The sequence below is a fragment of the Cuculus canorus genome, chromosome 20, assembly GCF_017976375.1.
Source record: "Cuculus canorus isolate bCucCan1 chromosome 20, bCucCan1.pri, whole genome shotgun sequence".
Taxonomy (NCBI): Eukaryota; Metazoa; Chordata; class Aves; order Cuculiformes; family Cuculidae; genus Cuculus; species Cuculus canorus.
Window position 1 is genome coordinate 2975374 of NC_071420.1, and position 26574 is coordinate 3001947.

The 26574-nt window shown below is 44.0% G+C and overlaps 3 protein-coding genes across 10 annotated transcripts in view; 1 reads left to right on the forward strand and 2 right to left on the reverse strand.

Annotated features, from left to right (window-relative positions):
- The window catches only part of VMP1 (vacuole membrane protein 1), a 67982-nt gene extending 51591 nt beyond the window's left edge, over positions 1-16391 (reverse strand). Inside the window, exons 1-7 of one of the 7 annotated variants that reach the window (XM_054084941.1) lie at positions 14731-14883; positions 12540-12670; positions 12356-12460; positions 8229-8330; positions 5787-5922; positions 3370-3460; positions 1208-1318 (exon numbers count right to left, since the gene is read on the reverse strand). In XM_054084941.1, the coding sequence (XP_053940916.1) occupies positions 1208-1318; positions 3370-3460; positions 5787-5922; positions 8229-8304 (414 nt within the window). In that variant the 5' untranslated portion in view covers positions 8305-8330; positions 12356-12460; positions 12540-12670; positions 14731-14883. Of the gene's footprint in view, positions 1-1207; positions 1319-3369; positions 3461-5727; positions 5923-8228; positions 8331-8652; positions 8960-12355; positions 12461-12539; positions 12671-14730; positions 15127-16301 lie in introns of those variants that run through there. The other 6 variants (XM_054084938.1, XM_054084939.1, XM_054084942.1 and 3 more) reach the window with 6 other exon arrangements.
- On the forward strand, positions 16392-18025 carry PTRH2 (peptidyl-tRNA hydrolase 2). The gene is made up of 2 exons (XM_054084947.1): positions 16392-16514; positions 16987-18025. Exon 2 carries the CDS (start codon positions 17006-17008, stop codon positions 17504-17506), a length of 501 nt encoding a protein of 166 aa, XP_053940922.1. The 5' UTR covers positions 16392-16514; positions 16987-17005; the 3' UTR covers positions 17507-18025.
- Positions 18026-18844: 819 nt separating this feature from the next.
- CLTC (clathrin heavy chain) overlaps positions 18845-26574 on the reverse strand; it is a 33211-nt gene continuing 25481 nt past the window's right edge. The window contains exons 27-33 of one of the 2 annotated variants that reach the window (XM_054084926.1): positions 26398-26529; positions 26121-26231; positions 25252-25422; positions 24748-24969; positions 23632-23652; positions 20577-20652; positions 18845-20266 (exon numbers count right to left, since the gene is read on the reverse strand). In XM_054084926.1, the coding sequence (XP_053940901.1) occupies positions 20142-20266; positions 20577-20652; positions 23632-23652; positions 24748-24969; positions 25252-25422; positions 26121-26231; positions 26398-26529 (858 nt within the window). In that variant the 3' untranslated portion in view covers positions 18845-20141. The remainder of the gene's footprint in view (positions 20267-20576; positions 20653-23631; positions 23653-24747; positions 24970-25251; positions 25423-26120; positions 26232-26397; positions 26530-26574) is intronic. The other variant, XM_054084927.1, reaches the window with a different exon arrangement.

Here is a 26574-nt window from a genome sequence, read left to right on the forward strand (position 1 = left end):
GCTCCAACATCACTTGATGCTGCTTTGCCTCCCCAGCGGAGCAGAGCACCTCAGTTCAGGACTGACGATCGTGACTGATTTTCCCCCTGTCCATTAACAGTGTTGTCTCTGTGGGTCTGTACATTATCAATTCCCAGCTGTTCAAGCACTATCCCGTATTACAGAAAAACGTTTAGACACTGGTCATGAGATTTACTGGATTTCCATTTCCAATCATTTAGACCGACAGCAATATTTTTGGCTAGAAGGCTACGCATGCATAAACTTATTTCTGTTTAGCAATAGTTTCCTTTCTCCTGTACTTTCTGCCTCCACAGGCTTTAGGAGAGAAGCTACACCAAAACTAAGTCTAAGACTGCTGCAAATGTGGCCCTTAGAGATGCTGTTTGATCTAACAGGCATTGCCCTGCCGTGTGAAAAAGCACGAGTTTCTTGTTTCTTGTGCTGTTTTCTGTGTTATTGTTAATGATTATAGCAGTTCTGAAAGTAAACATCTGTAATTGTTCCAGATACAAGATGACATTTGCAGCATAAACTGGTTTTAATTATTTTGTGGCCATAAATTCTTTTCTTAAATCCAGGACAGTGGTTTCATAAACAAGGAACTAATCCAATGGCCAAAAGCAAAACACACCCAAGCATTTCCCTAACTTTCCTAGCTAAGCTGGGATAAACAACATCATACAATTTTTCAGAACAACAGATAGTATTTTAGCTTTGAGACAAACATTTTTCTTGCTATTATTTTCAAAGCAAATTTAATATGGACTAAACTTGAAAACAGCTGCCTATTGCAGTGTTCTCAGCTAGAAAAATGACCATTTTAAGCTACTAAAAGAACAAATATGCTGAAAAATTTTAAATTGAAACATTTGAACTGCCCACACTAGAAAATGTTTCATTTAAATTAGGAAATTGGGGGATAAAGTAATGCAGATTTTGACTCGTCGTTTCAAAGTGAGGATTAACAGCAGGCTAATACCTACACAGTTCGACAAACACAGCATACAAAGTAGAAGACAAGGTTATACAGTATAAAATATGAACAGCATTCACTAGAGCACAGAAGCAGTACACTAAGCATTTCTCTTCCTTCAGAAGTATTTAGCATCTAGGACTTACAGAATAGCCTTTATTTACAGATTTAAAAGTATGCAACAATTAAAATACTTGATTCAGAAAGGACATGGTATGGAAATATCCTTACCAAATAGAGCAGAAAGGTGTGGAGACCCGTTCCAAGTCCAACAGAGGACAGAATGCCTAATCCTACCCAGTAGGCACACCAGAAGAACTTTTTCTCCATATACCGCACATACTGAAAAAGAAAAGTCACAAAAGAGAGAAAACAAGAATGGGGATATCTCTTAGGGAAGAAAGTTAAAGCTACAATCACAAAGAGTTAATTGGATTACAGTAACTGAAGATACATCCCAGATACTGTTTCCTAGATAGAAGTATCCTAGATACTACTATTTCCAATTTATTACAGTTACAGCACAGACGTACAAAAAACAGCGCACTTGCAAAAGGAAAGCCCATGTACTTCAGAATCAGCAGTTTCCAAGGAGACAAGTGAAAAATTCAGGTTGGATAGCAGGGGGCTGAAATCCAGAACTGAGATATTAGGTGTGAGAGTGAGCAGCAAACCCCTGGCAGTGTCTAAGGGGCAAGCAGACAACCCGGGAAATTGCCTGAACAGACTAAATAAAGAAATGGAATTAGCTGCACTCTCAGTTACTCTGCTGAATATTTTATCTCGGACCAGTGAGGAACCAGGTTTGTTATTTTTAAGGAAAGATTGAAGCGTTAGTTGTGTCTTGCATACATGTGAGGGGATATGGGAAAGTCACGGCAAATTCTGGACATAAGTCCAGCTGGGTACACTGGAGAAACGGGATGCAGGATCTCCCTCTAGCTGCCGCGAGAGCAATACTAGAGGATTGATAGCCAGGATAGAGCCTGGCTATCACTTGCCTGTCCCACAGCCCAAGCAGAGATGCCATTTTATGCATACCCCAATACACTCCGATGGCTCACAAAAATAGGCAGAGAGGCATTAGCAGGACACAGAGTTCAGGGAAGGAGGATGGACAGATATCTGCTGGCAGATGACTCAGATCCCCTAAACCAGACAGCCTCAGGCTCTGGATGGACCCTGCAGGTCACAATCCTCTTGCCAGTGCCAGAGGCACAGGTTTGTTCCTGCAGGCTCAGGGAAACTTCTTGAGCAGCACTGGCTCTGCCAAGCGCCAGCACAGGGCAGCCCCCGCAGGCAGCCGGGGGCCCTGGGCCTCGACACCAGCTTGTAAGAGCCATCCAGTGGCAAACGCTGAGTGCATCAGGCTCTGGCCTCCATGCTGACAAGGCCACCAACTGGGGCAGGTGTTAACGAAGCAGGTATTTGTCCATCAGGGACAGGCCACCAATTAACCACCTACCAACTAAAGTGCTTGGGATTGAGGGAGTGAGACTGCGATGAGCTGAAGTGGCTCTTTTCACTGCATTTCAAGACCAGCAGTGGGAAGCCAGGACTCCTGGTTTCAGGCCTGTGGCCCCCTCTGGCAGCTGGCGACGTGCCACAGCAGTACGGAGGTGAGCAAGGTCTCTGAAATCAGGAGCCTGCTGATTTCAGAGGGGTAAGGTGATTCAGCTGCACAAGGAAATGCTCTGCAGGGTTTAAAAGGGCTGTCTGTCCTCAGGGAAAATCTGAAACCCGAGGAGAAATGGGGACAGGAAAGGTGTAAACACCACCATCACCTTATGCTTAAGTAATGGCTTACGCTTGAAGTGATGCAAAATCATTGGCGTTCACATACTACAAAGCAGAAAGAACTTCTTAAAACAACCATTTTAAAACAATGGGAGTATAAGGAGCATCACAGAAACAGATTTAATCCATGAAACCATTTTCTGTCTAGATATCTGTCCATCCTAGCGTGGGGATGGGGTCAGGAGACCCTTCCATAGCAGAAGAAGAAACATTTCCCAGGAGCCACGAAGTTCTATCGTGACTCAGTTTAAATTACAACTCAAGAGCTCACACCACTATTAAAAGCTTGTTAGCAGCAGACGTAAAGGAGTGCTGCAGCATTGGAGCTTTGCTGATTCAGGAACGGATGAGAAGTGGAACATCTACAGATGCAACAGTATAGATCAAGAATACAGCAGATCAATCCGCAGCTCAAAAATACAGCTCATCCACACAAAATAGAAGAGCCATGACATGAGAAACCAATATCCTTAGTGAGCAGGAGTTGAAGATACACTTCAATGTCATGAAGACCCCATTCAGCTCCCAGTACATCTACTTTAGCACAGGGAGAGGAAGCATTAGTCACTAAAGAAACTGAGTGGAAAACCCCATACCTGTTGATGTGTGCCTTCAATGTAATACGTAGCTGTAAGCACTGCAAGCATCAGTAAAAAAGACACCAAGATACTTCGCCGATGCCACAATCTTAAAAGACAAATGGCAATTAGGGTTTTTCATTATTCAGCATGCGTTTCAAAGTAGTTTAGTTATCCCTGTAGACTGGGTCTGCATGGATGTAGCCAGTGGGGACAATGGCAGCTGAAAAGTTTGCTATTATAAAAGCATAAACCTCCCAGGAAAATATCTGGGGAGCCTTTATTCTTTCTGGAAGAATCTCTACGTCACTGTCAAGCGAGATTAAGTTCAGCCATGCAGGTTTTTTTAAAAAATAAAGAAAACCAAAGTAATTGTCTGAAAACAAACACAGTCTGAAACCAAATACTCAGCTTGTGCAGCCAAGACAGTCTCAAACACGGGGCCACCACAACGTCCACGGTTCAGCCAAGTGCAAAGCAGGCACTGGCTCTGGGCACGGGACGAGCTGCGGATGGAATACAGAAGGGCTAATTTCCAACAGTGTGCTGGTAGGTGACAGTGACAGGAACAAATCTTTACACTATTTTGGTTCCCCTGAACTACCGAAATAAAAATATCTCATAACAGCTCAAAGTTTAATAAATACATTGTTAGCTAATTATGAAACATTAGGAAGCTATTACAGTAAGGGGAGAAAAACGCTTTCCTATAAAATTTGATACCAAATTACTTTTGATTCTGTTTAGTTTTACACATGCATTTTGCTTGATGTGTATGTGGCCACACACAGCAGATTAGCAAATACATTTATTCTTTTCTGGGAAATGCTATTATACACTTAATGATATAAAAAAGCAAGTGCTACCATCACTTAAAAAACTCAGACACGAAATAGCAAACTATAAAAGTAAATTATCTATTTAGATGGGGAGAAAAGATAGAAATAGAGATGTGTAATACAGGAAAACAATCACAAATTATTCATATTAAGCAAGTAGAAAAAAGTCACTGTAACTTTCATTTTAAATTGATTTCTGCTGCTTATATTAGTATAAAATTGCATTTTCAAGTGATTGTCACAATCTAAATCACCATTTACTCAAGTGGAACACAGGAGATCATTAAAAGTCAATCTAAGGTCTCAATAGCAGTGCTATTTGCTGTAAAGATATTGTCATGCTACTGCTGGACAGCATAAATGTGCTCCACAACAGAGGATCTAAGTGCCATTTGTAACGCAACTTCATGTCTACAAAGTCACGTAATAGTCAGCATAAAATAAGACCTCAAATGCTATTTCTGTTGAATTTAAATAAACACTTGGAGGTTGTCAGAAATGGCAACGTAAGACTTGATAGAACAGTTGCCAAAGAAAAAATTCCCAATGGCAGTTGAAACAATGCACACGGTAAAATGAGTAGGTTTGGGGGTTGGGCTGGGAGGGGGGGCACTGCAAAAGGGGATGAAGACTACACTACATAAACTTGGTATTTTTCATACAGATCATTTCAGAAGATCCAAACGGGAAACAGAAATTTCTCTCAGTGGCCCTCAATCAAACCCAGCCCAGAAGGGTCAAGGAACACAGCTCGTTATCACCAATCTCTGCTTGCTCTGCAAAGGAGCAGTCCAACAGCTGGAACCACACAAGGTGACATTAGATCCTGTCTCTGACTGGGAAAATGATTGTAAACTCAATCTCAAACACAAGAGATCCCAGCTACCAACACAAGCACTAGAATGACTGCTACTTTTGGCTTTTTCAGTAGCCAATTTTACTCACATTTGCCTTTGGGCACTCCAAACCCTCTCAAGCCTAGTGCATTAAAAAATTTCTGCAGCAGTAGGGGATGTTAGGACTGCTACTCGCAAATTTTCTGACTGGAATAAAAGCGTGTAAATAATGCTTAGGGAAAGTGCTTTAACAAATCGTTTCCTGCTGTGAAAGGGACCATGTAGCTTAGAATCAAAGTCCTCTTTACAACATCATAAACATCACTGTAAGTTCCATGTAATCCTGAACCCTGCCCTTGCTGAACTATCTAAAGATCATTCAGAGCTTTTAACACATACATTAATAGATCAGTACTTAACACTGCAGTCACAAGTACAATATCTCTTGCCTTAAGGATCCCTAAGCACTATCACACTCCTTCAAATTGGAATATTCAGCTCTTCAGAATGGAATTTTACAATTTTCTTCCACTGACACCTTAGTGTGTTTATTAAACCTTTGTAATTTAGGCAGAAGGCCTAGCTAGAAACGTGGAATGTTCCAGCAGCCACCTTTAAGGTACAAAAATAAATATGTTTTCTTAAAGAAGGATTTTAAAGTTGTGAATCATCAGGGGAAGCAAGATGTCAGCAGGACCTACTGAATCAGAGCATGGATTTCCCCAGAATGCTTAGTAGTAGTTAAAGAAATGATCTTTACTTTATGGTCCATTCCTTCAAGTTTATTAGGGTTTCCAGGAAAAAATACTGCAAGGTAACAAGCGGTTGTCTCCAGAGGACAATATTTGACCTCCCTTCTCGGTCCCTTCGCTTCCGTTCACTCAACAAAGAGGAATCTGCAAATGAAAAAACAACAGAAATATAAGAACACAGGCTGGCAGTTCAGACTACTCCACCCAAAAATATACTGACTTCTTTTTTTTAATGTGATAGGAAACAAATGCAAGCACCCAGTCATCTCAAAGCATTTGCTTCAAGGGCATCGGAAATCAGGTGACCTTCAGCAAGGGAAATAAGGTGGCTTTTTTCCTCGATGTATCTGACAACTCTTCAAGAATCTCACTGGTCCAGGGTGCAAAATGTCTGGCCTGTCTGTTGGCCTTTATGCAAGGTACTGTGCTACCAGTTAAAAGTCAGGTAATGCATTAGGTCAAATGTGACTCCATCATCCAGTACAGAGACCACATTTCACTCTGAACTTTCCAATTTGGTTTTCTTCCAAAGTTATTCTCAGACTTCTCCAATCGAACTAGATTGAATTACATGTGCTCTTTATATACCCAGTCACCGTGTAACTGGATAATAGCATCCACCCTCCCGGGCAGACTCCTCAGGCTACGGTACAGGCTTGCCACACTGCTCAGTCTCTCCCAAAGGAGCCCACCAGATAGGAAGTGTTCCCAGGGACCTGCCTTTATATCACAGTCCTTCCCTGGACTGACACGGTATATTTGGTTGCTTTTAACTGCAGCCATTTGGTTACAATGGAGAGCTCAGCACTGCAGTAGCACCAGTCACTGAACACATACAAGTATAGAAGAAAGCTTCTAATAAATGTCTTATTTTGCACTTACAATACAATCAAGGTTAATAAAAATCGTAGCTATTTTTTGGATGAGAATGGCTTGTTCAAAGGTCATCAAGCTAATGAGCAGTAATAATTTTTAAACTGTCACAAAAAATGAATTCTGAAATAAGATGAGCAAAAATAATATCACAAAACAATGGACAACATACACAAAAATAACTCCTGTACTCAGGCACCAAACTTGTTCAAACATCACTTACTGCACAAAGTCAAAACATATGTATTCTGTTTTGCTTACATTTAAAGCATTGCAATAATATTCCTAAGGTTTAAATTTGTAAAAGGCAGTTGCATTTAAAACAGTAATCACATCTGAATCCCCAGCATATTGTAACCCAAGATGTATTATTTCAGTCTTATTCCAGTATTTAAAACGTGCTGCCTTATCAGATGCTAATGTTTACATAGAAATTGCATACCTTGTTAGTCACAGAGCCCATTTCGTTTTGTACTCTTTAGCTGGAAGCATCAGTTGCTTTAGATGAACTAACAGAAATCCTACGATGGCAAACACTGGATAACATCCACGTTCCCTCAGCATTACAGAATGATTTTAGCCTTTAAGTAAAAGCCTTTGATTTGTTCCATGTATTCACACATACAGTTCCTCTTCAAGTTTTGCCACATTCATTGCTTCAAGAATTTCTATTCTCTACTTTTTCACTTAATGTGTCTAATAAAAATTCTTCACCCTTGTTTTTTATGACTTTGTTTTCAGTAAAGGTCCTAACAGACAATGGTGCAAGACTGCACACAACTTGAGAAATCACTTGGTTACAAAACTTCATTAAATATGGAACTGGCACACTCAAAGCTGACAGGAAACAAACTAAGATGATTATAATTTATATGCTATGCTACAGAGCACAGATAATTCAGTGACACAAGGCTCTTCATGACACGTTCTCAGGTTATTTTTCATGAGTCCCAAACATCAGGCTGTGCCCACTTCAGACATACCAGTAGGAAAAACAGAGGCGAGGCAGGAGATGAAGTAATTAACTGTTCTGTCAGTAATTTATCATTGTAGCTGATAAATTATAGTGAAGCTAAATGTCAATAGGAAAGCTAGAAATTAGGAGACTATTAACTGGATTTCTCCCAGAGTAAAACCCTTTTTTTTTACCAAGTACTAACTTTTCAGTGCTAAAGGGTGGGGCTGTACAGCCCGACTTCTATCATCAAGGATGTGCCAATACAGTTCAGTTTTTCAGCTCCATCCTGTCACAGCCCCTGTTGTGCTGGTACCCAAGTCAGCTTCACAGGGCTCATATGTATGAATACAGAATAAGAACTTTGGAGAGAGAGAAGAGTCTATGAGAAAATCAAACGGAAACACACAGCATATAAAACTATTCTGTGGTTTTACAATCCATAAATTCTCTAGACTTCATATTTAGAAATGACCGAAGTCTCCAAGACTGATTCAAGCACTGAGGTCCTTCACATTACCTGGGCAAGAAGTGCACCAACACGAATTCCTTCTCAGCGCTGCACTGGCCATTTCACACATTAAACCGACCAACAGAGAGCATGAAGTTGTTTTCCACCTACCTGTAAAGCTTCCATTGTGCTGTTCTTTGATCATTCTTATGCGTCTCTGGTCACAATCTGTTCCATTCTCTGCCATTTCATAGATCAGTCACGTATGGGGATCTAATAGCAGAACAAAAACAAACAGCATAACTTCTTTGTTTCTGGTTATAAAGGCTTTGTTTGCTCCATAGTCAAAGGATACAGGCAAACATCCCGCAGTTCTCTGAATCCAAATCACAGTTATCCTGCATCGCACCCCTGAAAAGTGATTCAGTTCCCACAATGACAAAGATTAAAACATTTCCACCTACACAAATCTGAATTTTTCACTTAAATGACAAAACTCCCTCACTTCCAACAGCAGAACAAAAGCTTGTTAAACAATCCCTTCTACTCATCAGCCACTGTTTGGGCTCCAGAAGCAGCAAAGCTCCACACAAACCTCAGCTCAATGCTGAGCGAGAGGTGCTTAATACTTGATTCTCATATTAGTAAGTGTCTCTTCTGGCACTAAGCCTCCAGGTATTCAGGATGCAAGCAGATCGCAAAACCATCACAGCCTGAAAAACAGCCCTCAGTATGGTAACTAAGATACAGAACTGCATCTCGTGTTTTGCACAGTTTAACGTCTCTAAAGCAGAAAACTTCAGTGGAGAAGAGCTCTTTTGAGAAGTGCACATTCTGTCTGCAAGCTTCTCCTCTCGCTAGTGAAATCAGTCTTAAAAAGCACGGAACAGCTGTAGTTTTCCTTATCCAGGAGAGTCAACACAGCAGGAATTGGAGGCCAGTGTAAATCAGGATGTTGCAAGAGCTTCCTTCCCACCCCCTCCCTTAAAAAACAAACCCAAACATCTGACAGTTCTTGTGCAACCAAATACGAAGAAAGTAACCAGTCAGGCTCCTTGCTCGAAAAGTCCTTCTCTTGAATCTTAGAGCAGTTCCTGGAATTTCAGTTTGGAAAAAAAAGAGTCCCATAAAGCTAAAGCATGTTATTAGCATTACATTTCTCCCCGTAAGCAAAGATGATTTACAGGTTTTGGTACACTGCTTTTGTTGGAAAAAAAGCCTCATACAATATTGAAATGACAGGTTATATAAAGCTGCCTAGTGGAGAAAATTAAAAGTTTTACAAAAAAAAATATGTCAGGCTTAAGAGCCAAGCAGCAACTCAGGTTTGGTAAACAGAAGTGAGGTCGCCCCTTTGATTCAGATGGCAATTATTTTATCATTTTTTTAAAAGAAAATGTTAAAAGACTTCAAAATACTGTGTTTGTTAAATATTCCCAGCGTTTCACAAGTCAGTTTTAGACAGATGTTCTTCTAAACTGGTACAAGCTCCGCGCATTACATGTAACATGGATAAAATTGCTAGGTAGAATGACATTATTAAAGAGGTTTTACTTAAATCCAATAGGCAAAAGCATCAAGGTGTCAGGAAGGAGCCCTCCCTCCAACACCTCCTCCCTGAAATGAAATGCGCAGAAATAGAAATCTGACTAACTAACCAAGCCAGCAGAAACTCATCTCTCACATTACAGTTTTCACTCATTGAAACCGAGGCCTCCAGAACATCCAAACCACCAGGAAAAAGAATAAAACAGCCTCGCACCAGTTTGCTTCTGAACAACACTGAAGGGTTCCCCAGTCGGCCAAGGAGAACAGAGGCCTGAGCTGCCACAGCAAGAGCCCTACAGCACTGCTCTGCCACCGCTCGCAGTCAAAGGTTTGCTCCGAACTGCCAGTCGAACACCAGAGAAACGAGAACCTCTCTCAGACGGGTTTTATTGCAGCCTGACACTCTGGAAGTCAGGGGACTTACACCAGTACTTAATTGAGGATAACTGGCCAGTTGCTATGGCGACACAAGGATCAAATGTTCAGCCACCTCCTAATTTCATTAGGACAGCAAACCCCTGCAGGTGCGGCAGTGTTCTGTCTCTACTGAGGGCACTCGCTGGTGGTGCTCTTCTTTTTCATCAGTATAAATACCTACTTGTATACATATACAATCTCAGCTTATATACACACATACATCTGTATCTCACACACATTTACACAAAGCTTGAGCTGCAGAGAGGAATATTTAATTTAAACTGGGCATCCACGGTTAGGAAGCCTGATGTTCACAGAAAGCTGCATAGGAAGCAAAAGTCATCAGAGCCATTCCGCACACAGCCAGACTAAAAAGGTTCTGGTTTAGGGAACTTCAGTCACATTTTGTTGGCTTAAATATAACATTTCAAAAAAAAAAAAAAAGAAAAAAGCCTGAAGTGGAAGCCGCATGTTCCTCGTTTTGAAATCCATCTTTTTTCCTTGTGCAAATCTAGCCTTCAAAACTGAAGTCTCGATTGCTTTGGTCTCTGCTTAATTACATTTCAAGAAAGTTAATTTACTATGCTACGAACTGCTCCCCATGTTTGAAGCTAAAATCCAGGCTGTGCACAACACTTCCCCTTCCATGAACTGAATTCCACTGCAATCCATCAAACGTCTTACAGGCACATAAAAATCCCCAGTCTCTGAGGATCTCAGGTAGGTTGTTACGTCCACATTACAGCTCCCCCAAGCTCAGCCCACCGAGCCAGTTTTACCCTGCCTGCTCGGAACGGCACTAATCCGGGATCAGCTTCGCATAACGCTACCTCAAGTACACAAGTCACCGTTTACAGTAAAGCAGATAATTAATCCCCTTCGCGCACTTCTGTAGGGCGAATACTTGTTAAGAAGGTCTTAAAGTTCAACCATTCTACAGAAAAGCTCTAAAACCTTACATTTAAGAACACAGTCACTAGAAGATTAGTTACCTATTACGCGGCAAGTTAAATAGGCTGTAATTGAGAAACTCAGCCCGTAGTGGTTTCAGAAGAAACTCCTTGGTTTAAGTTTAATTTGACTTAAAGGACCTTAGCATAGAGAACTGGAGGATGTGCATCCAGAAGGCTCAGCTCTCCAACCCATTGCCGTTTGACAACCATTAGAACCACTAGGCCTGCACTAATGTCTCCCCATGGAGATTAATTGGAGTGAGAGTCTGACCCAAAATAGAGTTATCCTTCATTAACAGAGTCCACACCCTCAAACCTACACCAAATCCGCGAGCGCTCACCACAGGAAATTAAATCCCATCTGCTAAACAGAACTTCACTTTTCATGAATGCTGAAAAAGCAGAGTCGACATCTAAAAATAAATTTGCCTAATACATTTGAGTAGTTACCAGAAAACAAAAAGATAAACTATTTAAAAGAGTGAGAAAAACAACTTTGAACAGTTTTTGTATCAGAGTTGCTTAGATCATTTGTTAGAGCTGTGCTCCCACAAGCGCCTCTTTGTAGGGCTGAACAAATAGCCCACAATACACCATTCAGCTTTAGTGCAATCCATAGCATTAAGTATAAAAAGACAATTACTGCTTGTCAAAATGTAAACTGGTCAACAAAAAGGGCTTGTGGTAACTATGACTGGCGCTTCAATGTAAGCCAGACAAAGCAGAGCAAGCTATTAGAGCATGAGAACACCACAAAATCAGGCACTGCAATCTCTACACTCTGTAATGGAGAAAAGGACAAAAGTGTCTCCTGTCCGAAGCCCTGGGAGGCTGCTGAAGCACCCAAGCGTTGGGTGCGACTATGCAAAAGGAAACAGTTCAAGATAAGGCAGCTGAGTTCTCACATTCTCGCTTGGAGGAGCAGAATGTGGACTCATGTTCTGTACTAAGGATTTTTTGAGGACTTCTTTCCAGTGTGCAAGAACAAGGAAGCTGTCCAATTGTTTTAATGATCTCACTGCTTTCCCAGACATTGTTTGAATCACTAATTCGTACTACTTCTTACTTAACGAAACCCTAGAACACCAACTCTCATCTCCATCAAAGTTACTTTTCACCCACTGCTAGAACTGGATTTATAGCTCCGACCACACCACTGATGGTCTCTCCAATCACCTCACGCACACACCATCCTCAGCCTTTTGTCAGCTCTTGCATTTTAACCCATAAGCTCCAACCCACCGGTATCTGGTGCTTCTTTCTCCTCAACTTTTCTGAGAACCATTTCTTCCTCACTGTCCACATCACTGTTCCTCAGCTGGAATACAGACTACGACTTTCCCCGATGGATAAGCAATTGTATTAGGCAGCATTACGCACCTGTAATATGGGTTTTGGGATGGTCATCAAACAGTCTGCGTAGTCAACGATTTACACAGGGAATTAACAGTTTCTTAGCAAAGTAGCAGTTTGGGAAGCACTTTCCTGCAAAAGTCAAAGCCCACTTGGCACAAACACCTTCAGGTAAAGGACAAGATGGCTCTTGAGGTAGAACATTACATACCGTTCCAGCTCGGTACAGCTGCGTCCCTCTTCACTCTCTCTTCCGTACTGGACGCCAGTGGAACAGACAACTACGTCCTCAGCTCCGTAGACATTCAAGACCAAAGTGACTGCTCTTCCAAGCCTCTGTCCCTGCAGAGTAAGGTAAAGCTGTTCATCATGTGACACAAAACTGACACAGTCCCTTCACCTGAAGGTTAATAACTTTCCTAAAGATAACGGAAAATAGAAAAAGTAACCACTTGATTTTTTTCCCAGTCCTTTAACCCTCATGGGAAGCAGTCAATTAAAATAAATTAGGACACATCTGAAAGGCGTTCAAAATCTCCACAGAGTTCGCTGTAACGGGTTACTTTGATAAGAGTGCATTTATTGCCATACTAAAAATGTTTTTCTAACTGAAATAGTTTAATCCCTCAAAGGAAAAGTAATTCAACTAAAGACCACAGGCTTCCATTTTGTGGGTTATGCCTCAGTACACCAGACCTATTTTCCACTTCCTAGCCAAACACCATCGCAAAAAAAGCCACCTTACAATTTAGAGTTAAAATTTCTATTTTTTTCCAAAAAGACTTGTGAAATTTCTAGGAAAAAAATGATTTAATAACATTGTAACACGAGTTGCAGGGATGCCATGCTTTCTTTCACAGCTACTGGAAGTTCCATCCCTGTGGCTAAGGTCACATACAAACTGTGTTCTCCTAGGTGGGTTCGGAGGTGAAACATGAACATGGATGACATGAAGGCGGATGGTCGCCTGCGTAGATCCAGCAGTGTATTTGGGTGCTACAATAATACAGTAGAGTCATCACACAAAATATAGATGACAAGGCGCGGAAGATGGTAGGAAAGACAAAATTCACACTGTTTGGGTCTTTGCAGTGATCTCTTGCCAAAACTTCAAAAAAAATATATTCAAATAGAAGAAAGGAAATTGAAATAACTGGGAAGGTGAACATCAGCCGGGCAGCACCTCATGGTACAATGCAGACCACAGACCGGGCCTGCGCTCCTGACGCGGACAGCGGGCAGCAAGCGTGGGGTGCAGGTCCCAGCTCCCAGAACCAGACCGCTCCGCTCCTGACTGGGACTGCACGCAACCAGCTGCTGAGGAAACACTTCCAAGGTCAGACAGGGTGAAACGTGCTGCCAAGAGGGTGACCTGAGGTGATCACAGGAGACCTCGGCAGCGCCTGCTGTGCTGCTATGCTAATTTCAGCTCTCCAAGCCCAGATTTTGAATGAGACCCCATGAGAACATACAGCACTCCGTGCCCTCTCTCACACAGGGATCCTGTGAAAAGCTGCAGCACAGCACGGATCAGAGCCACCACAACACACCCTGCAGGGAGGGCACCTCACATGTGCCCTAGAGGCCCTTCCACCAAAACAATGATTTGGAAAGACTGATATAAGCAGAGACAAAAGCTTCAGAGAGAAGGGCCACACTGCAGTGGGGAAAAAAGGCCATGGCTTAATATTCAGGTGACCCAACAGGCATGGTGTCTGTCACATCCTCAGCTCCAGAGGGCTGTACAGAAATCCACACACATATACTGTGCGCAAGATGTTTGTCTCGGCTCTTAGCTGGATTCTGCACTCTGAAGGTGGTAATCAAGCTCGTAGCTGTCAAGCTCTCCACCATCAGCCTCCCCGCGCTTCCAAAAGGCACAGAGAAAAGAAAGGTCACAGGAATTGTCACAAGATGTTAACACATCCCACGCAAAAGAGTCCTGCAAAAACTTGACTAAGAACGAACAAATAGTTAGAAAAAGAAGAGTACAAATGCAGCCTTAAGAGTCACCACCTCTGACTCCTCCAGCAGCTGGTGGAGAGTTTCCCCAAAAGCCCACACTTGAACCTGCCCAGCCATTATACCCAGAGTGCTTCTGCTGCTGCGGAGGTCCAGCACAGCCGAAAGGGAATGAACAGGAGCACCTAACAAACCCCACGAAAACAGCAGCTGAAACAGCCTCCTGAGACGACAAATCCTATGACTTCTGCTTTTTGCAGACATCAGCAGTCTCTAACTGGGACCAGTTCAGGTCACACTACAGCTGCCCGAGCCACGCCATGAGAACACAGTGTCCCCACACAGACACCAGTTCTGAGCTTTGTAAGAGAGCAAGAGAGTAAGAACATTCTTTCAACAAGTATGAAACACCCTCAACAACTGCCTGCCTCACACCTTACCGTCTCCTGGACAGCACAGCACCAAAACCAGCCAGGTGCTGCCCCACAACGAGGGCTCCAACCTGCTGCAGGAATGCAAAAAGCTCAGTGTTGCAACAGCACGAAGGCCGTGCCCTTTGTTCTCATGCAGCAGCAAAGTCCTTCCAACTCATGCCTCTCCTAAAGTACAAAAGTTAAAGTTTTAACTTGCAGATAATAAGATCTTTCCTATCCCCATTACACCAGAAAAACTGGCCTACTCCTACACGCATCAGCTTTTTGTTTCATTTTAACACCAAGGCTCACTAAGAAATATGAGGAGATCTCAAAATATGCACTAATTACACTGAACGTTCAAAGGAGAGCTAGTCACAAGATGCAGTCAGAAACAGCTATGACATTCCAAAGATACTCAAAGACAACCACAGGAAAAAAGCTTTAAGGTGGAAAACAGCGCAGGTGTTTCAGTTAAGAGTACGCCAGCCTCCCCGACTGCTGCTGCCCACTTGAAAGCTACTGAGCCTCCTCCCATCCCCTCCTACCAAAATTACAAGCGTCACTGATTTCAGCTGTTAAGTGGGACAAGAAGCTGAGCTCCCATTAATGAGCAGCGCCTGCCTCCCATCGCACAGCTGGAAACGTGGTTTATTCAAAGTCTCACCTGAAAACACAGGAAGACACTGCCACTACAGCCGTCCCTTGTGATCAATACAGAATAAAGACAAGCCCGTCCCATGCTGCAGAAAGAATGGATTGAAAGAAAGAAGGCTCACACAATCACAGCCATTTCAACAAGGAGATGAATGCATTTAGAAGAGCTTACCCACACTATCGTAAGGCAAGATGGTGTAAAGCGTGAGGAGCCCCAAGCGAGCTATCTGGCAGGAACTGAGGTGAAATACAGAATCACAGAGTCATGGAATCATTGAGGTTGGAAAAGACCTTAGAGAAGCAGAAGTCCCAAAAGTAAAACAGCACCAAAAGCTACTGCTCAAACAAAACGCACGTGCTGCAAGGCATAAAGGAGTAATATCACTCACTCCACCTTTGAGTGCCCAATCTCTACTACTAACTAAACCAAGAAACGCACTTGTTGGCAAGCACAGAGCAAACAAGGACAGGAGAGAACGCTGCGGAACCGTCCTATCTGCAATTCAAAGCGGATAACCTGGACTCGCAGATCAACAGCCACCACCAAACCAGCTCCTTGCCCCTTCCCAAACACCCAAGGGGCAAAACTCGACCGAAAGGGGATCTCCTTCCTTCGCTGGGGTCTGTAACCACCAGGTGACACTGCCCAGAGAGACAAGGACGGAGCATCCCCGGTGCTGAACCCCAGCCAGCAAAAACACGACCCCCCGAGCCCCGCCATGCACCCGAGCAGCCAAAGGCGGGCGCTGGGAACCGGTCTGCCCGGCCCGGGGCGCGGAGCCGCCGCAGCTCAGGCCCCTCCCGCGCCGCCAGCACCGCGGGCTGCCCGGTCCCGGTTGTCGGGGTCAGGCCGAAGCCTTCGGCGCGGAGCGGCTGCCCCGGGGGAGCTGGGCCGGCTCCTTCCCCCGCCGAGCCCCGGGGCGGCCGCAGCCCTCACTCACCCGCTCGGCGCCGCCGGCTCCGCTGGGCCCGGGCCAACCCGGAAATGCACGCAGCACCCGCCCTCCTGCCGGGATGCGTCACTTCCGGCGCGCCCCACGCGGGGGTCGCATGTGACGTTACTTCCGGGCGACGGCGCGGCCGCAGCGGCGCGGGAGCGGAGGGAGCCGCCGCCCAGCTCGTTCCCCTCGGGTTTTGCCTCCTTCTTCCGACAGGTTTGAACGTGTCTCATCCCACCCCCCCCCCCCCGCCCCGGGCCGAGCGCAGGCGGCCCCGACTCCCCGCCCGTAGCGCTAAAGCGATATTTCTCTCGCTGTGTTTAGGTGTAACCTTCATCTGAATTTGCGGGATTTTAGTAGTTCTGCGTCCCAAGGTGAAGCCCGGCCCGGGGGGTGGGCACCATCCCCGGTGTCGAGTTGCGGATCAGAAGCTGTCCCTGGGAAGGCAGGGAACACCAGGAGAGGTGGCCCTCAACACCCTTTCCTGGTGCATGTAAATGGGATAACCGGGGTTTTCCTCAACCCTTGTTGTCTCTCGGTAACTAGAAGCACCCTCGCAGGCTGAGAAACGCTGGAATAAATGCTGTCTTTCCCCCCTTTCCCAGCTGACACTCGGATAAATGATGTCTTTCCCCCCCCCATCACAGCCGACACTCAAACAAACGCTGTTTTTCCCCCCCTTTCACAGCGAGGCTCCGCCATCCGTCATGGATTATCTCTCCAAACCTGGGCTCCTCAGCGTCATCGCGGGTGTTGCCTGCGGCGTGTGCCTGGGCTGGGGCATGCGCAGCAGGTTTGTGAGGCAGCCCAAAGCCAACAGCCTGGGGAGCGAAGCCGACGTCATGGGCGAGTCCGGGGAGTTCAAGATGGTGCTGGTTGTCCGCAACGATCTGAAGATGGGGAAGGGTAAAGTGGCAGCACAGTGTTCCCACGCCGCTGTTTCTGCCTACAAGCAAGTTCAAAGGAGAAATCCTGAGCTCCTGAAGCAGTGGGAGTACTGCGGGCAGCCTAAAGTGGTCCTGAAGGCTCCCGATGAAGAGACTCTGATCCAGCTCCTGGCTGACGCCAAACAGCTGGGACTGACAGTGAGCTTGATACAAGACGCGGGTCGTACCCAGATAGCGCCCGGCTCCCGGACAGTCCTCGGCATCGGACCAGGACCAGCTGATGTGGTAGATCAAGTTTCTGGTCACCTGAAACTCTACTAAACCAGGGACCAAGAAATATGAATGCATTGGTGCATCCTAGCACTAAAGGGATGAAACAACCCAAGTCCTAGGACTATGTTCTCTCAGAATAAATAAAGAGACCTTTTTTTTGTAAAAGGTGTAGATTTACCAGTTTAATGCCATTTCTCTGGCTTCTGTATCACATTTCAAAATGGGAAAGAAAACAGTGGAGCTGAGGAAAGCAGAGGTGGCAGAATTTCCCCACCCACAAGAGAAAGAACCCAGGACATTTAATATGTGCAATTGATTGATGAGTTTGCACTTTAGTCTGCTTTACTGGCTGAAGAGAAGCATTTAAGTAAACTTGTTCTATGTGTTAAAAGAGACAGGTTTCCCCTCTGCCTGCTGGAAAGGGTTTACTGAAGAAAGACATTCTGTAAGTGAGAAAAGATCAGTGCCGGGGCAGTTAAAAGTTGCCTCATCCAGATGGGCAGAGCCATAGGCAACTTCCTGCACTGCCAGCTGATGCAATAGCGTGGTATGAGACCAAACAGGCTTTGCGGCCCGACCTCAGAGCCTGTGCGCAGCGCTGGGGAGAAGCTGCAAGCCCTGTGCCCTTCTGCAGACTTCTGTGTGGTGCCTGTGCTTGCAGGAAGCCACAGGCAGCTCAGCCTGCTCCCTTTAGCCAAGGTGGAGGGAGTCGCCACGCCTACACTAAATCCTGGTTTACTTGGGGTTAACAGGTCCTCGGGGGTTTAAGGAAGCACTCGGTACTGGCCAGGGGTGAGAGCAGGCTGCTGTGGCTCAGCTGCACCCTACCCTTGTGGCTCCGCTGTGAAAGGCCCAGCCCCTGCCCTTCTCATGAGGTGAACTGTTTTATAACAGAGCTGATTTGTGAGAATTCCCACGCAGAGCACATTTTTTTTTCCTCAGCCTCTCAGCCCTGGCTTCCAGTTGAGTATCTATGGAGTATTTATGGTGTAAAAGAGAACACGACAACGATTCATCTCCATCAATCCAATTTACATTTCAACCCCTCTGACTCTCCCTCCCTGTAACAGAGAAGGGAGCAGCTTTTATACAGCAACCTCTTCCGTAGGGATCCCGTTTCCCAAAGGATGACCCTTGCTCACCACAGGCTTCGTCGGACAGTGTTGCAAAGCCAAGACCAGGGCAGGTTAAGCCCCTTCAACGCCTATTCCCAGCACTCCAGCGCTGGCCTGATGGGATCTCACAGTGCAACGGGAGTCATGGGAACAAGCAGAAAGGGGATTCAGCCTCAGAGCTGGAATCTGACACAGACAGACAAACGGCTACAGCTATTGCAACTACAGCCAGTGCTGTAACACTCGTTACACTCAAATATGACAGTATTCATAGAGAAACATTTAAGTCAATTTTATTTGAAGCTAAATATATTTAAGGCAACTTACATACCTAGAACATGATCTCAATTGAACTGACACGCCCTACTACACTCCTAACCTATCGTCCGGTCAAATACGCTGCAGTTGGCCGCAATGCAGCCAGCTTTGAAAAGTGCTATTTTCTTCTCTCTGGCATAATCTTTCTACAGAAAAAGCATTACATATTTTCTTGCATTGCCCCCCTTGGCGCAAGATCCCACCCACGGTTTCTGTCGCTGCTCTCTAATGGCCCCTCATACACCCGAATGCACGCACGTGTGTGCCCCGTACTGCTAGCACTGTAATACTTGGTTTGAGGTCCAAGGTCCTTTTTGAAGACAGTAAAGTGAAGCTACCACTATGCAGCATGTCCACAGTCCAGTAATTTATTTTTAAATTGAGTAATTTCAAATTGCACAAACAAAACTGAACAGCAATATGCTTGAATTCTCTCTTCTGTACACTCAAAACAGTGATCTAAAACACCACAATACCCAACATACACAAACCTCAGGGCAGGGTTAGTAAATACACAGATTGGAATCATGGTGCTCTGTTCCTGAATGGAATGTCCCACAAAAGCACAGGATACAGCACAACGTAAGGTCATCTGTTACATATGGAGTGAGCAAAGAGACACTAGCATTTTCTATATGCATAACTGGGAAAACCTGCATAGGTTAAGGGAGGAAAAAAAAAAAAGAACTTTTACTCATTTTAAGTCAGGCAAGGTTGTCTGTACGCATTTTAACTTCTTTTAGAGCTATGCAATCCACCCAGGGTGGGATATGCTGATTAGTGTTGTCTCTTGTCAGCAGTCTTGCAAGGTCAAATACAAGTATCTTCGCTTTAGCTTTCTCCGAATATACAGTGAGACTTAAATGCATTTAGAATAGACAGTACATACCGTAAGCTGCTCACATACAATGAACTTAGGATTCAATATTAGAGTTTAACACTATAGAGTGCAAATCAGAATCTTCACAATAGACTTAATGGTAATAAGCAGTCCTGCAAAAGCCCACTTGAACAAAGTTGTTTAAACTATTCCCCTTTTAAAGTAAAGTCTAAATGACATGGAATGTGAAAAAGATTTAACATAAGTGATTCAAATAGTTTGCGCTAGAAAAAACAGTCCTTCATGAAATAAAGGTTACAAGAACAACGAGGCTGAACTCTTGCTTTTCCCTGTTATGAGTTAAAGCGGGGAGGGACGGTGGAGTTTCAGTAAGAAAATACGCTAGCTTCAAACGGACTTGTGCTGCATCTTACATGCTGTACCCAAAGCCAGGCTGCGGCTGCCCATACGGAGGTGCGGTGTAGCCATAGCCAAAAGGTGCTTGTGGAGGAACTGCCACACTGGGTCCCGCTGTCAACATGAGCTGTGGCTGACCTGCAAGACAGAACCGTTTCAGCTTTACTTCTTGGTAGAGTTCAGTCAGTAGAACTCCTGCAGTTTCCCTGGAGACATTTGTATGTTTAACAATAACTCCCCAGGATAAGCAAGGACAACCTTAGATCCTGCAGTCCGTATCCAATCTTAGCAGAACCTTATCTGGTATTTTGGAACACATTCCCTTGCGGCTTGGTTTCACATGAGAACATCCGCGTTTCCAAGGACTTCCTTGGGAAAAACCATGTCTAGAGAAGTGTTGATTTAAAAGCAAAATGCAACACTGACAAAACATAAACTAAAGCTTTACCATAAACAATAGGTTGTGTTTCCGTAGCTTGCTCCTCTTCCTTTCTCAAAGACTCTGAAGCATCCAGTTTATCCACCTGGAATTGAGACCAACAATTAAAAAGACTCCTCTTAAAGAGGTACTAATTTGTGGCAGAGAAGTGGAAAAGCCTTAGTGGTATGTTAACACCCATCAAGAAAAGACCATTTACAAGTTAAGATCAATTCAAGTAGCAATGTTGGTACTGGTGCAGTCAAGATTGTCTGTTGCCTGAAAAACCCTTAATTGAGGGATTTGTGGAACTTCCAAAGCTCTCTCCAGGCTGAAGCTTTGTGTGAAAGGTCCCACAAAGTGGCTCTGGACTAGAGCTACTTTGACATCAGTAAGCTCACCAGTGTCACTCCAACCGCTTCAAACCAGCAGCCTTAGGGCAGAAACTTGGATTTTAGCATAAAGTTGGCTGGAGATATTTGGTGTTGGAGCAATTACTAATAAAACACCCAGACCTGGAGAAGATTCCCTGAATATAACACCGAGGCAAAGTAATCTGAAGCTGATATTTGTATACAGCAGACTGCAAGAGCATCCGACATGTCACTTGAGCCTCAAGATTTCACTTTCCAAACCCATTCACTCATGCAATTTAAGTTCAAATGCAGAGAATGCATGTGTATAAGACTTGCCGTTTTCCACTCTAGAATTGTGTGGCAGTCAGCCTAAACCCACAAAGACTCGACTTGTTTGAGCTTAATACACAGTAACAAGACAAGACTGGCCAGCTTCACTCTGCTGCACAGCGAGTGTAATTGTGCCGTTAGCCCACCCCTACAGAAAGGCAAGAGAAGAAACTTATTCTGTAGTGAAGTATTGCTTGTTACTAAAAGAAATTCAAGGAAACTCAGCATTACTATTACCTAAGGCAGTCCCTGAAACTAAAACCAAAAAAATTAGGTATAAATATTTTACCTGTGAGATAAGATTTAGAATTAAGTCAGAGACAATCATGCCAATTGCTTGAAGACACAAGGCAACCCACAAAACAGATTAGTCTTTCATTTAATTTGTGTCCTTAATAAAGGAGCCTGAAGACAGGTTTCCTGTACTTAAACAGGGTCGGCATTACTTATTCAGCTACACCAACATCCATGAGTTGAACAGTTTTCAGCTCAACTGTTCTACGTCAGCAAGTATTTCCAGGGAGCTCTAACAGCTTCCTTAGATTTAGTAGTGAATTACAATACACCTGCCATAAACCTATTAATTTGTAACCTCAATGAGAGGCATAAATCCAGGAAGCGGCAGAAGTTCTGAGCTTTACGAGTTCATTCATGGACTGGGCTTCTGCGGAAGCCCTTTTTGTGGCCTCACACCAGCGCCTGGCTCGCTGCTGTCAAAGCGCACAGGAGTGTACGCCAGTGCTTCAAGACTCTTTTCCAGACACGGTGCTGAGAACTGCACTGTTTTTAACTCGAACAGCAACACACTGAACACAAAAGCACGAGTTTAGAGATGGAAATTCAAAGAGAATGTGCAGCGTTCACTACTTAAGCAGAGGCATTTGGCTTACGCACACCTGGAAAGCCGCCAGCCGCCAGGACATTTAATGCATTTTTGATCCAGTTTTGATGCCTCCCCTCAATGCTAAACCAAGATTGACAGTGACAAGCGCAAGTTTGAAACCAGCCTACAGGATGGTTCTTACACCACTTGCTTGAGCATCACGAGGTTCAGTACCCTACACACTTGTAGCGAGATTGTTTTAAAGGCTTTTCCACAAGGACTGCAATAAGCTGCAGAGGAAAAGTAACATGCATTCAATGTTATCGTGTTATGTGTGCATGAAAAAGAGGCAAAAGTACTGAAGCAAGAGTGAGGTCTGAAGATGACTGCCATACAGGCTCCCCCCAAAAAACCACACGCAGCCCCACAGCAATGTCTTGTAGCTTAAGGAGTAGTGGGATGTAATTGCAATGACTGCTACACATGCGTAAGTCTATGCAAACACTGCAGTTCAATTACCTTTTTTCACACACACGCTTTCTTACTGCCTCACTTACTAGCTGCTGAAGGACCTCACACTACGCATTTTAGTCAGGTTAGCCTCGAGTTCCAGTGGTGTAATTACAGACATCTCGTCAACAAGAAGCACTTTGCATTTAGTTCATCTTCAAGCCATTTATCACTTTGTTCGTCCTTTGCTCAACCACATTAATGGAAAACTCACACTAGGCTGACCTCTGGTCTAGGGAGAATCACAGTGGTATTTGTACAGAAGCAGATGGACAGAAACCTGAGAGATTGCCCTTCGGAAGCATGAAATTGCACAGCAAAAGGCAAGCCTCAGTGGTCTCAGAAGAGCAATAGGCATTACCTTTTTTCTTTTCTCTCTTTTTTTTTTTAAATCAGGTAGCAAGAGAAGTTTAGTGAAGCTAAAGAGCTTGGAAGGCAGTCTTTTTTGCACAGCTACAAGAAAATTTCCACAGGGAAGAGAAACACAGACTGTCTAATAGCTGAATTTTTAAGTTGCCATGTGAACTACAGCACCATGTGGATTAGACTAGCACCATAAGAACTGGACACCTGAGTGAGGAAGAGTCTCTTCTGAAGCAGCTAGTATCTATTCTGCCTACTGTCAGCACGCGTTAGTAATGGTCAAGGGATCAGAAACTGGATCACAGTCCTTAAACTACAAATGCCATATTGATTTATGGATCAGAAACAGTGTTCCAAGAGTAAATTTTCTCTTATTTTAGAAGGTACTTCCAGTCAGATTGGCCATCAAATAGTAGCACTTGCGTGTCCTTTTGATACCAGCTTGACTGTGATCCAACTGACCGTCTGTATGCCCTTCCTGAGGATCTATTAGCTTATTAGTAGCAGATGGATCTACTTTTGTCCTACAGCACTAGCTACTTGTGAAGTTAAACAATTTGCAAATGCTTTAGTGATATTTTGTTTGGGGGAAAAGCAGTAGCAGCAGTGTAGTAAACGTAGGAAAGAAAAAAAAAAAACTCATGCAGAATCTTTAGACTTAGTCCTCCAGACTTAAAGATGGAAAACAAGAATCAACTTTCACCTTTTCCTTTATTGCATCAACCTGCAAAGGAATTCAGAAGGTGCAGCTTAGAAAAATCAAATTCCATATTTAGCATATAAAAGGTAGAAACAAAAGCGTCAGGGAAGAAATAATTAAGGTACAGGCGTAAAAACAAAGATACACTATAAGTATCTGCTTTAGAAAGGCAGCTCTGCTTGTTGCTAGATCTTACTGCATCGCTAGCTACACTAGAGCTGTATCCTAATCCTTTAGCAGGTCTTGAAATTTTAATCTTTAGGAATCCTACTCCAAGACCACTACTCTCAAGAGAGGCCTGGCATTAGCCCGGTACACCAGGCGTAACTGATGAGCACTACTGTTGCTGAGGTAGCTTCCCACCTCCCCCAAAATACAGCATTTAAGGACAGCAAATTGCTATAAGACTACAGAGTAGTCCTGCCTTTAAAAGTAACAGCCAGGCAAATAAAGGCAAACGGGCACTCTAGTCTTCACTGACTTAAGCTTGAGTTAAGCTTTTACTTCTCACAGAAGTATTAGTGATAAAGGAATTTACACCATTTCACTGGAAGATACTCCAAAAACTTCTTCTGGATAAGTCTTGCTAGTAACAGTTGGCGTCTACCCCAAACCTGGTTCAAGTCTGTCAGAGCATTACCAAGTACCTTGCCCATCTTAGGCCCCTTCGAACAAAAGCCGAGTCATAGTTAGTGCCATTAAGTATCAGAGCCACATTTTAGAGTTAAATGCAGAGCAGACCAAGTTAACTTAGGATCTAGCTATAAAGCTTTTTTAGTACACAATCTAGACTGTGGTTAGAGCTTGATCCCAGCTGGGATTCCTGACTGCCATGGCAGATAAAAAGCCCGAATCCTCTGACTACTTTAAGACACTGCCTGTGGTCGGGCAAATACTACTGATGTAGCGTCTGTAATTGGTAGATAGGGTGGAGTCTGCAAGTGTTTCAGTATCATAGAGGGCGAAGTCTCTCCCCAGATGGACTGAAAAATAAGTGTGGACATGGACAGACAGACATTTGACAAAGCCCACATCAATGTTAGTAGCAAGCAGACAGTCTCAAGGCATACATCACGGTGACTAACAAGCTTTCCGTGTTGGAGAAGCACCAGCTCTTACCTTGGTCAAGTATTCCTTCATGACCTGAATAAAGTATGGCATGGCAAAGTCCATGATGTTGTGCCTCCACGCTGTTTCCAAGACAACATCTGGCCTTAGGAGATCATAGCAGGTGAAGAGGCAAGCACCAAAGCATTCTTTCTTGTTCTCCTGCAAGAACCACTGCAACAGCTCTTCTGCCAACTCAGTATCTTTGGATTCTGAAGCATACTGCATTGCATCCTACAACAGGAGAGAGCCTGTTAGCCTCAGGTGCCACCGTACAGTCACTGACACAGATGTGGTATTTAACTAAGCTGCAATCTATGACTGACATGAGCAGAGAGGAGGTGTTCTATGACTTGCTTCCAAGAAATCTGTTCATCTGCTGCCACTCTGAAGCAAGATTTGCCAGATTAGCAACAGGCACCACCAAATGGCATCCAAAAAGATGCAGCTTTGCTAGGAAGTCATGGGTGTCTAAACAAGCCAAAGCGCTAAACCAGACCTGTGCGTTCGTCATACCTTATAGAGTCTGTCTTTCTTACAGAGTTCTACACTCTGTTTCCAGCGATTGTTTCCTTTGAAGAGATATGCAGCAATTCTTCGGAACTCTATTAGTTCATGTTTCTCCAAACGTTGAGCAAGAGAAATGTTATCAAAGTTGTCATAAGCATCTATAGAAGTCCTAAGAGCCTAAGTTGAGTAGAAAAAAAAAAAAGTCATTCACACCTTGTACAAACAACTGCATCCACAAAGATAGAAACATTTTCCATACACTTTAATTCTGTATTCCCGCTTCTAGGGGGATAAGAGTATTCCAGCCACTCCTGCAGAGAGATCACCTTTTGAGGCACTGGTGTTTGACACAAATGAGCAATCACATAATCAGTAGTGATTGCTGAGGTTAAGAATACCAGACAGCTGTTCTCTGAAAACAGCAGAGCAACTAGACACCATAACTGTTCACCCATTCTCCGAGTTTTCTCCTTAGCACCCACTGTTTGCCTTAAGTAAAAGCTCATCTGTCACACTCACAAAAAAGCAGCCAGTCCAATCCCAATTGGAATGACCCCAAAAGCTCCCAGAAAGCAACTAAGTTCTCCACTTCAATCCTTGGCTAGTCACTAGTCACCACTCATGCAGTCTGAAGTGGCAAAATCCACATACTTAAGGAATGCAAGTTAACAGCAAGCAGGTAAAATCTACTGAAAACAAGAGAAACCAGTGTTTTTAGACATTAAACGCATGCCCAAAATATTATGTTAATACTGACACAGAAGCCAGCTTGAACAGAACTTTGAAATTCAGGAATGGCTGCTCTAATTACGAAGCCTATAGAACATGAAAGTCAACACCCACCCCAGATACTACCATTTCAAGGCGAGACATACCTGGTAGTCTTCTTCAATAATGAAGAGGTTGTTCAGGGACTCATTCACTGATTTGTTGTTGTGATTCTGAACAGAGCGCAAGTAAGGCTTAACCAGGGGTAGCTGTTTGACCTTCAAGGAATCAGGTAGATAAACGTAAGTCAAGATAACTTTTGCAGAGGCTTCCTAGCATCTTCGCTGTGAGGCAGTGAAGTAGCTAAGCATTTTAAAATGCTACTAGAGCTAAATGCTTTTTCAATCGCAACTTTTTCTTTGATCTGGATAGTAGGAAAATTACCTTTGTGAAGAAGTTGACAGCACGAGTGTGGTCAAGCCGAGGGGACAACACCATCAGCAGATCATTGAGCAGCAGAGGTTTGAATTCCAAATAGAACTGAATCGCCTTGTAATAGAGCTCCACATTGGCCACCTAGAGATGAGTAAGGATGCACATTCAGAGCACAAGCTTGACTGT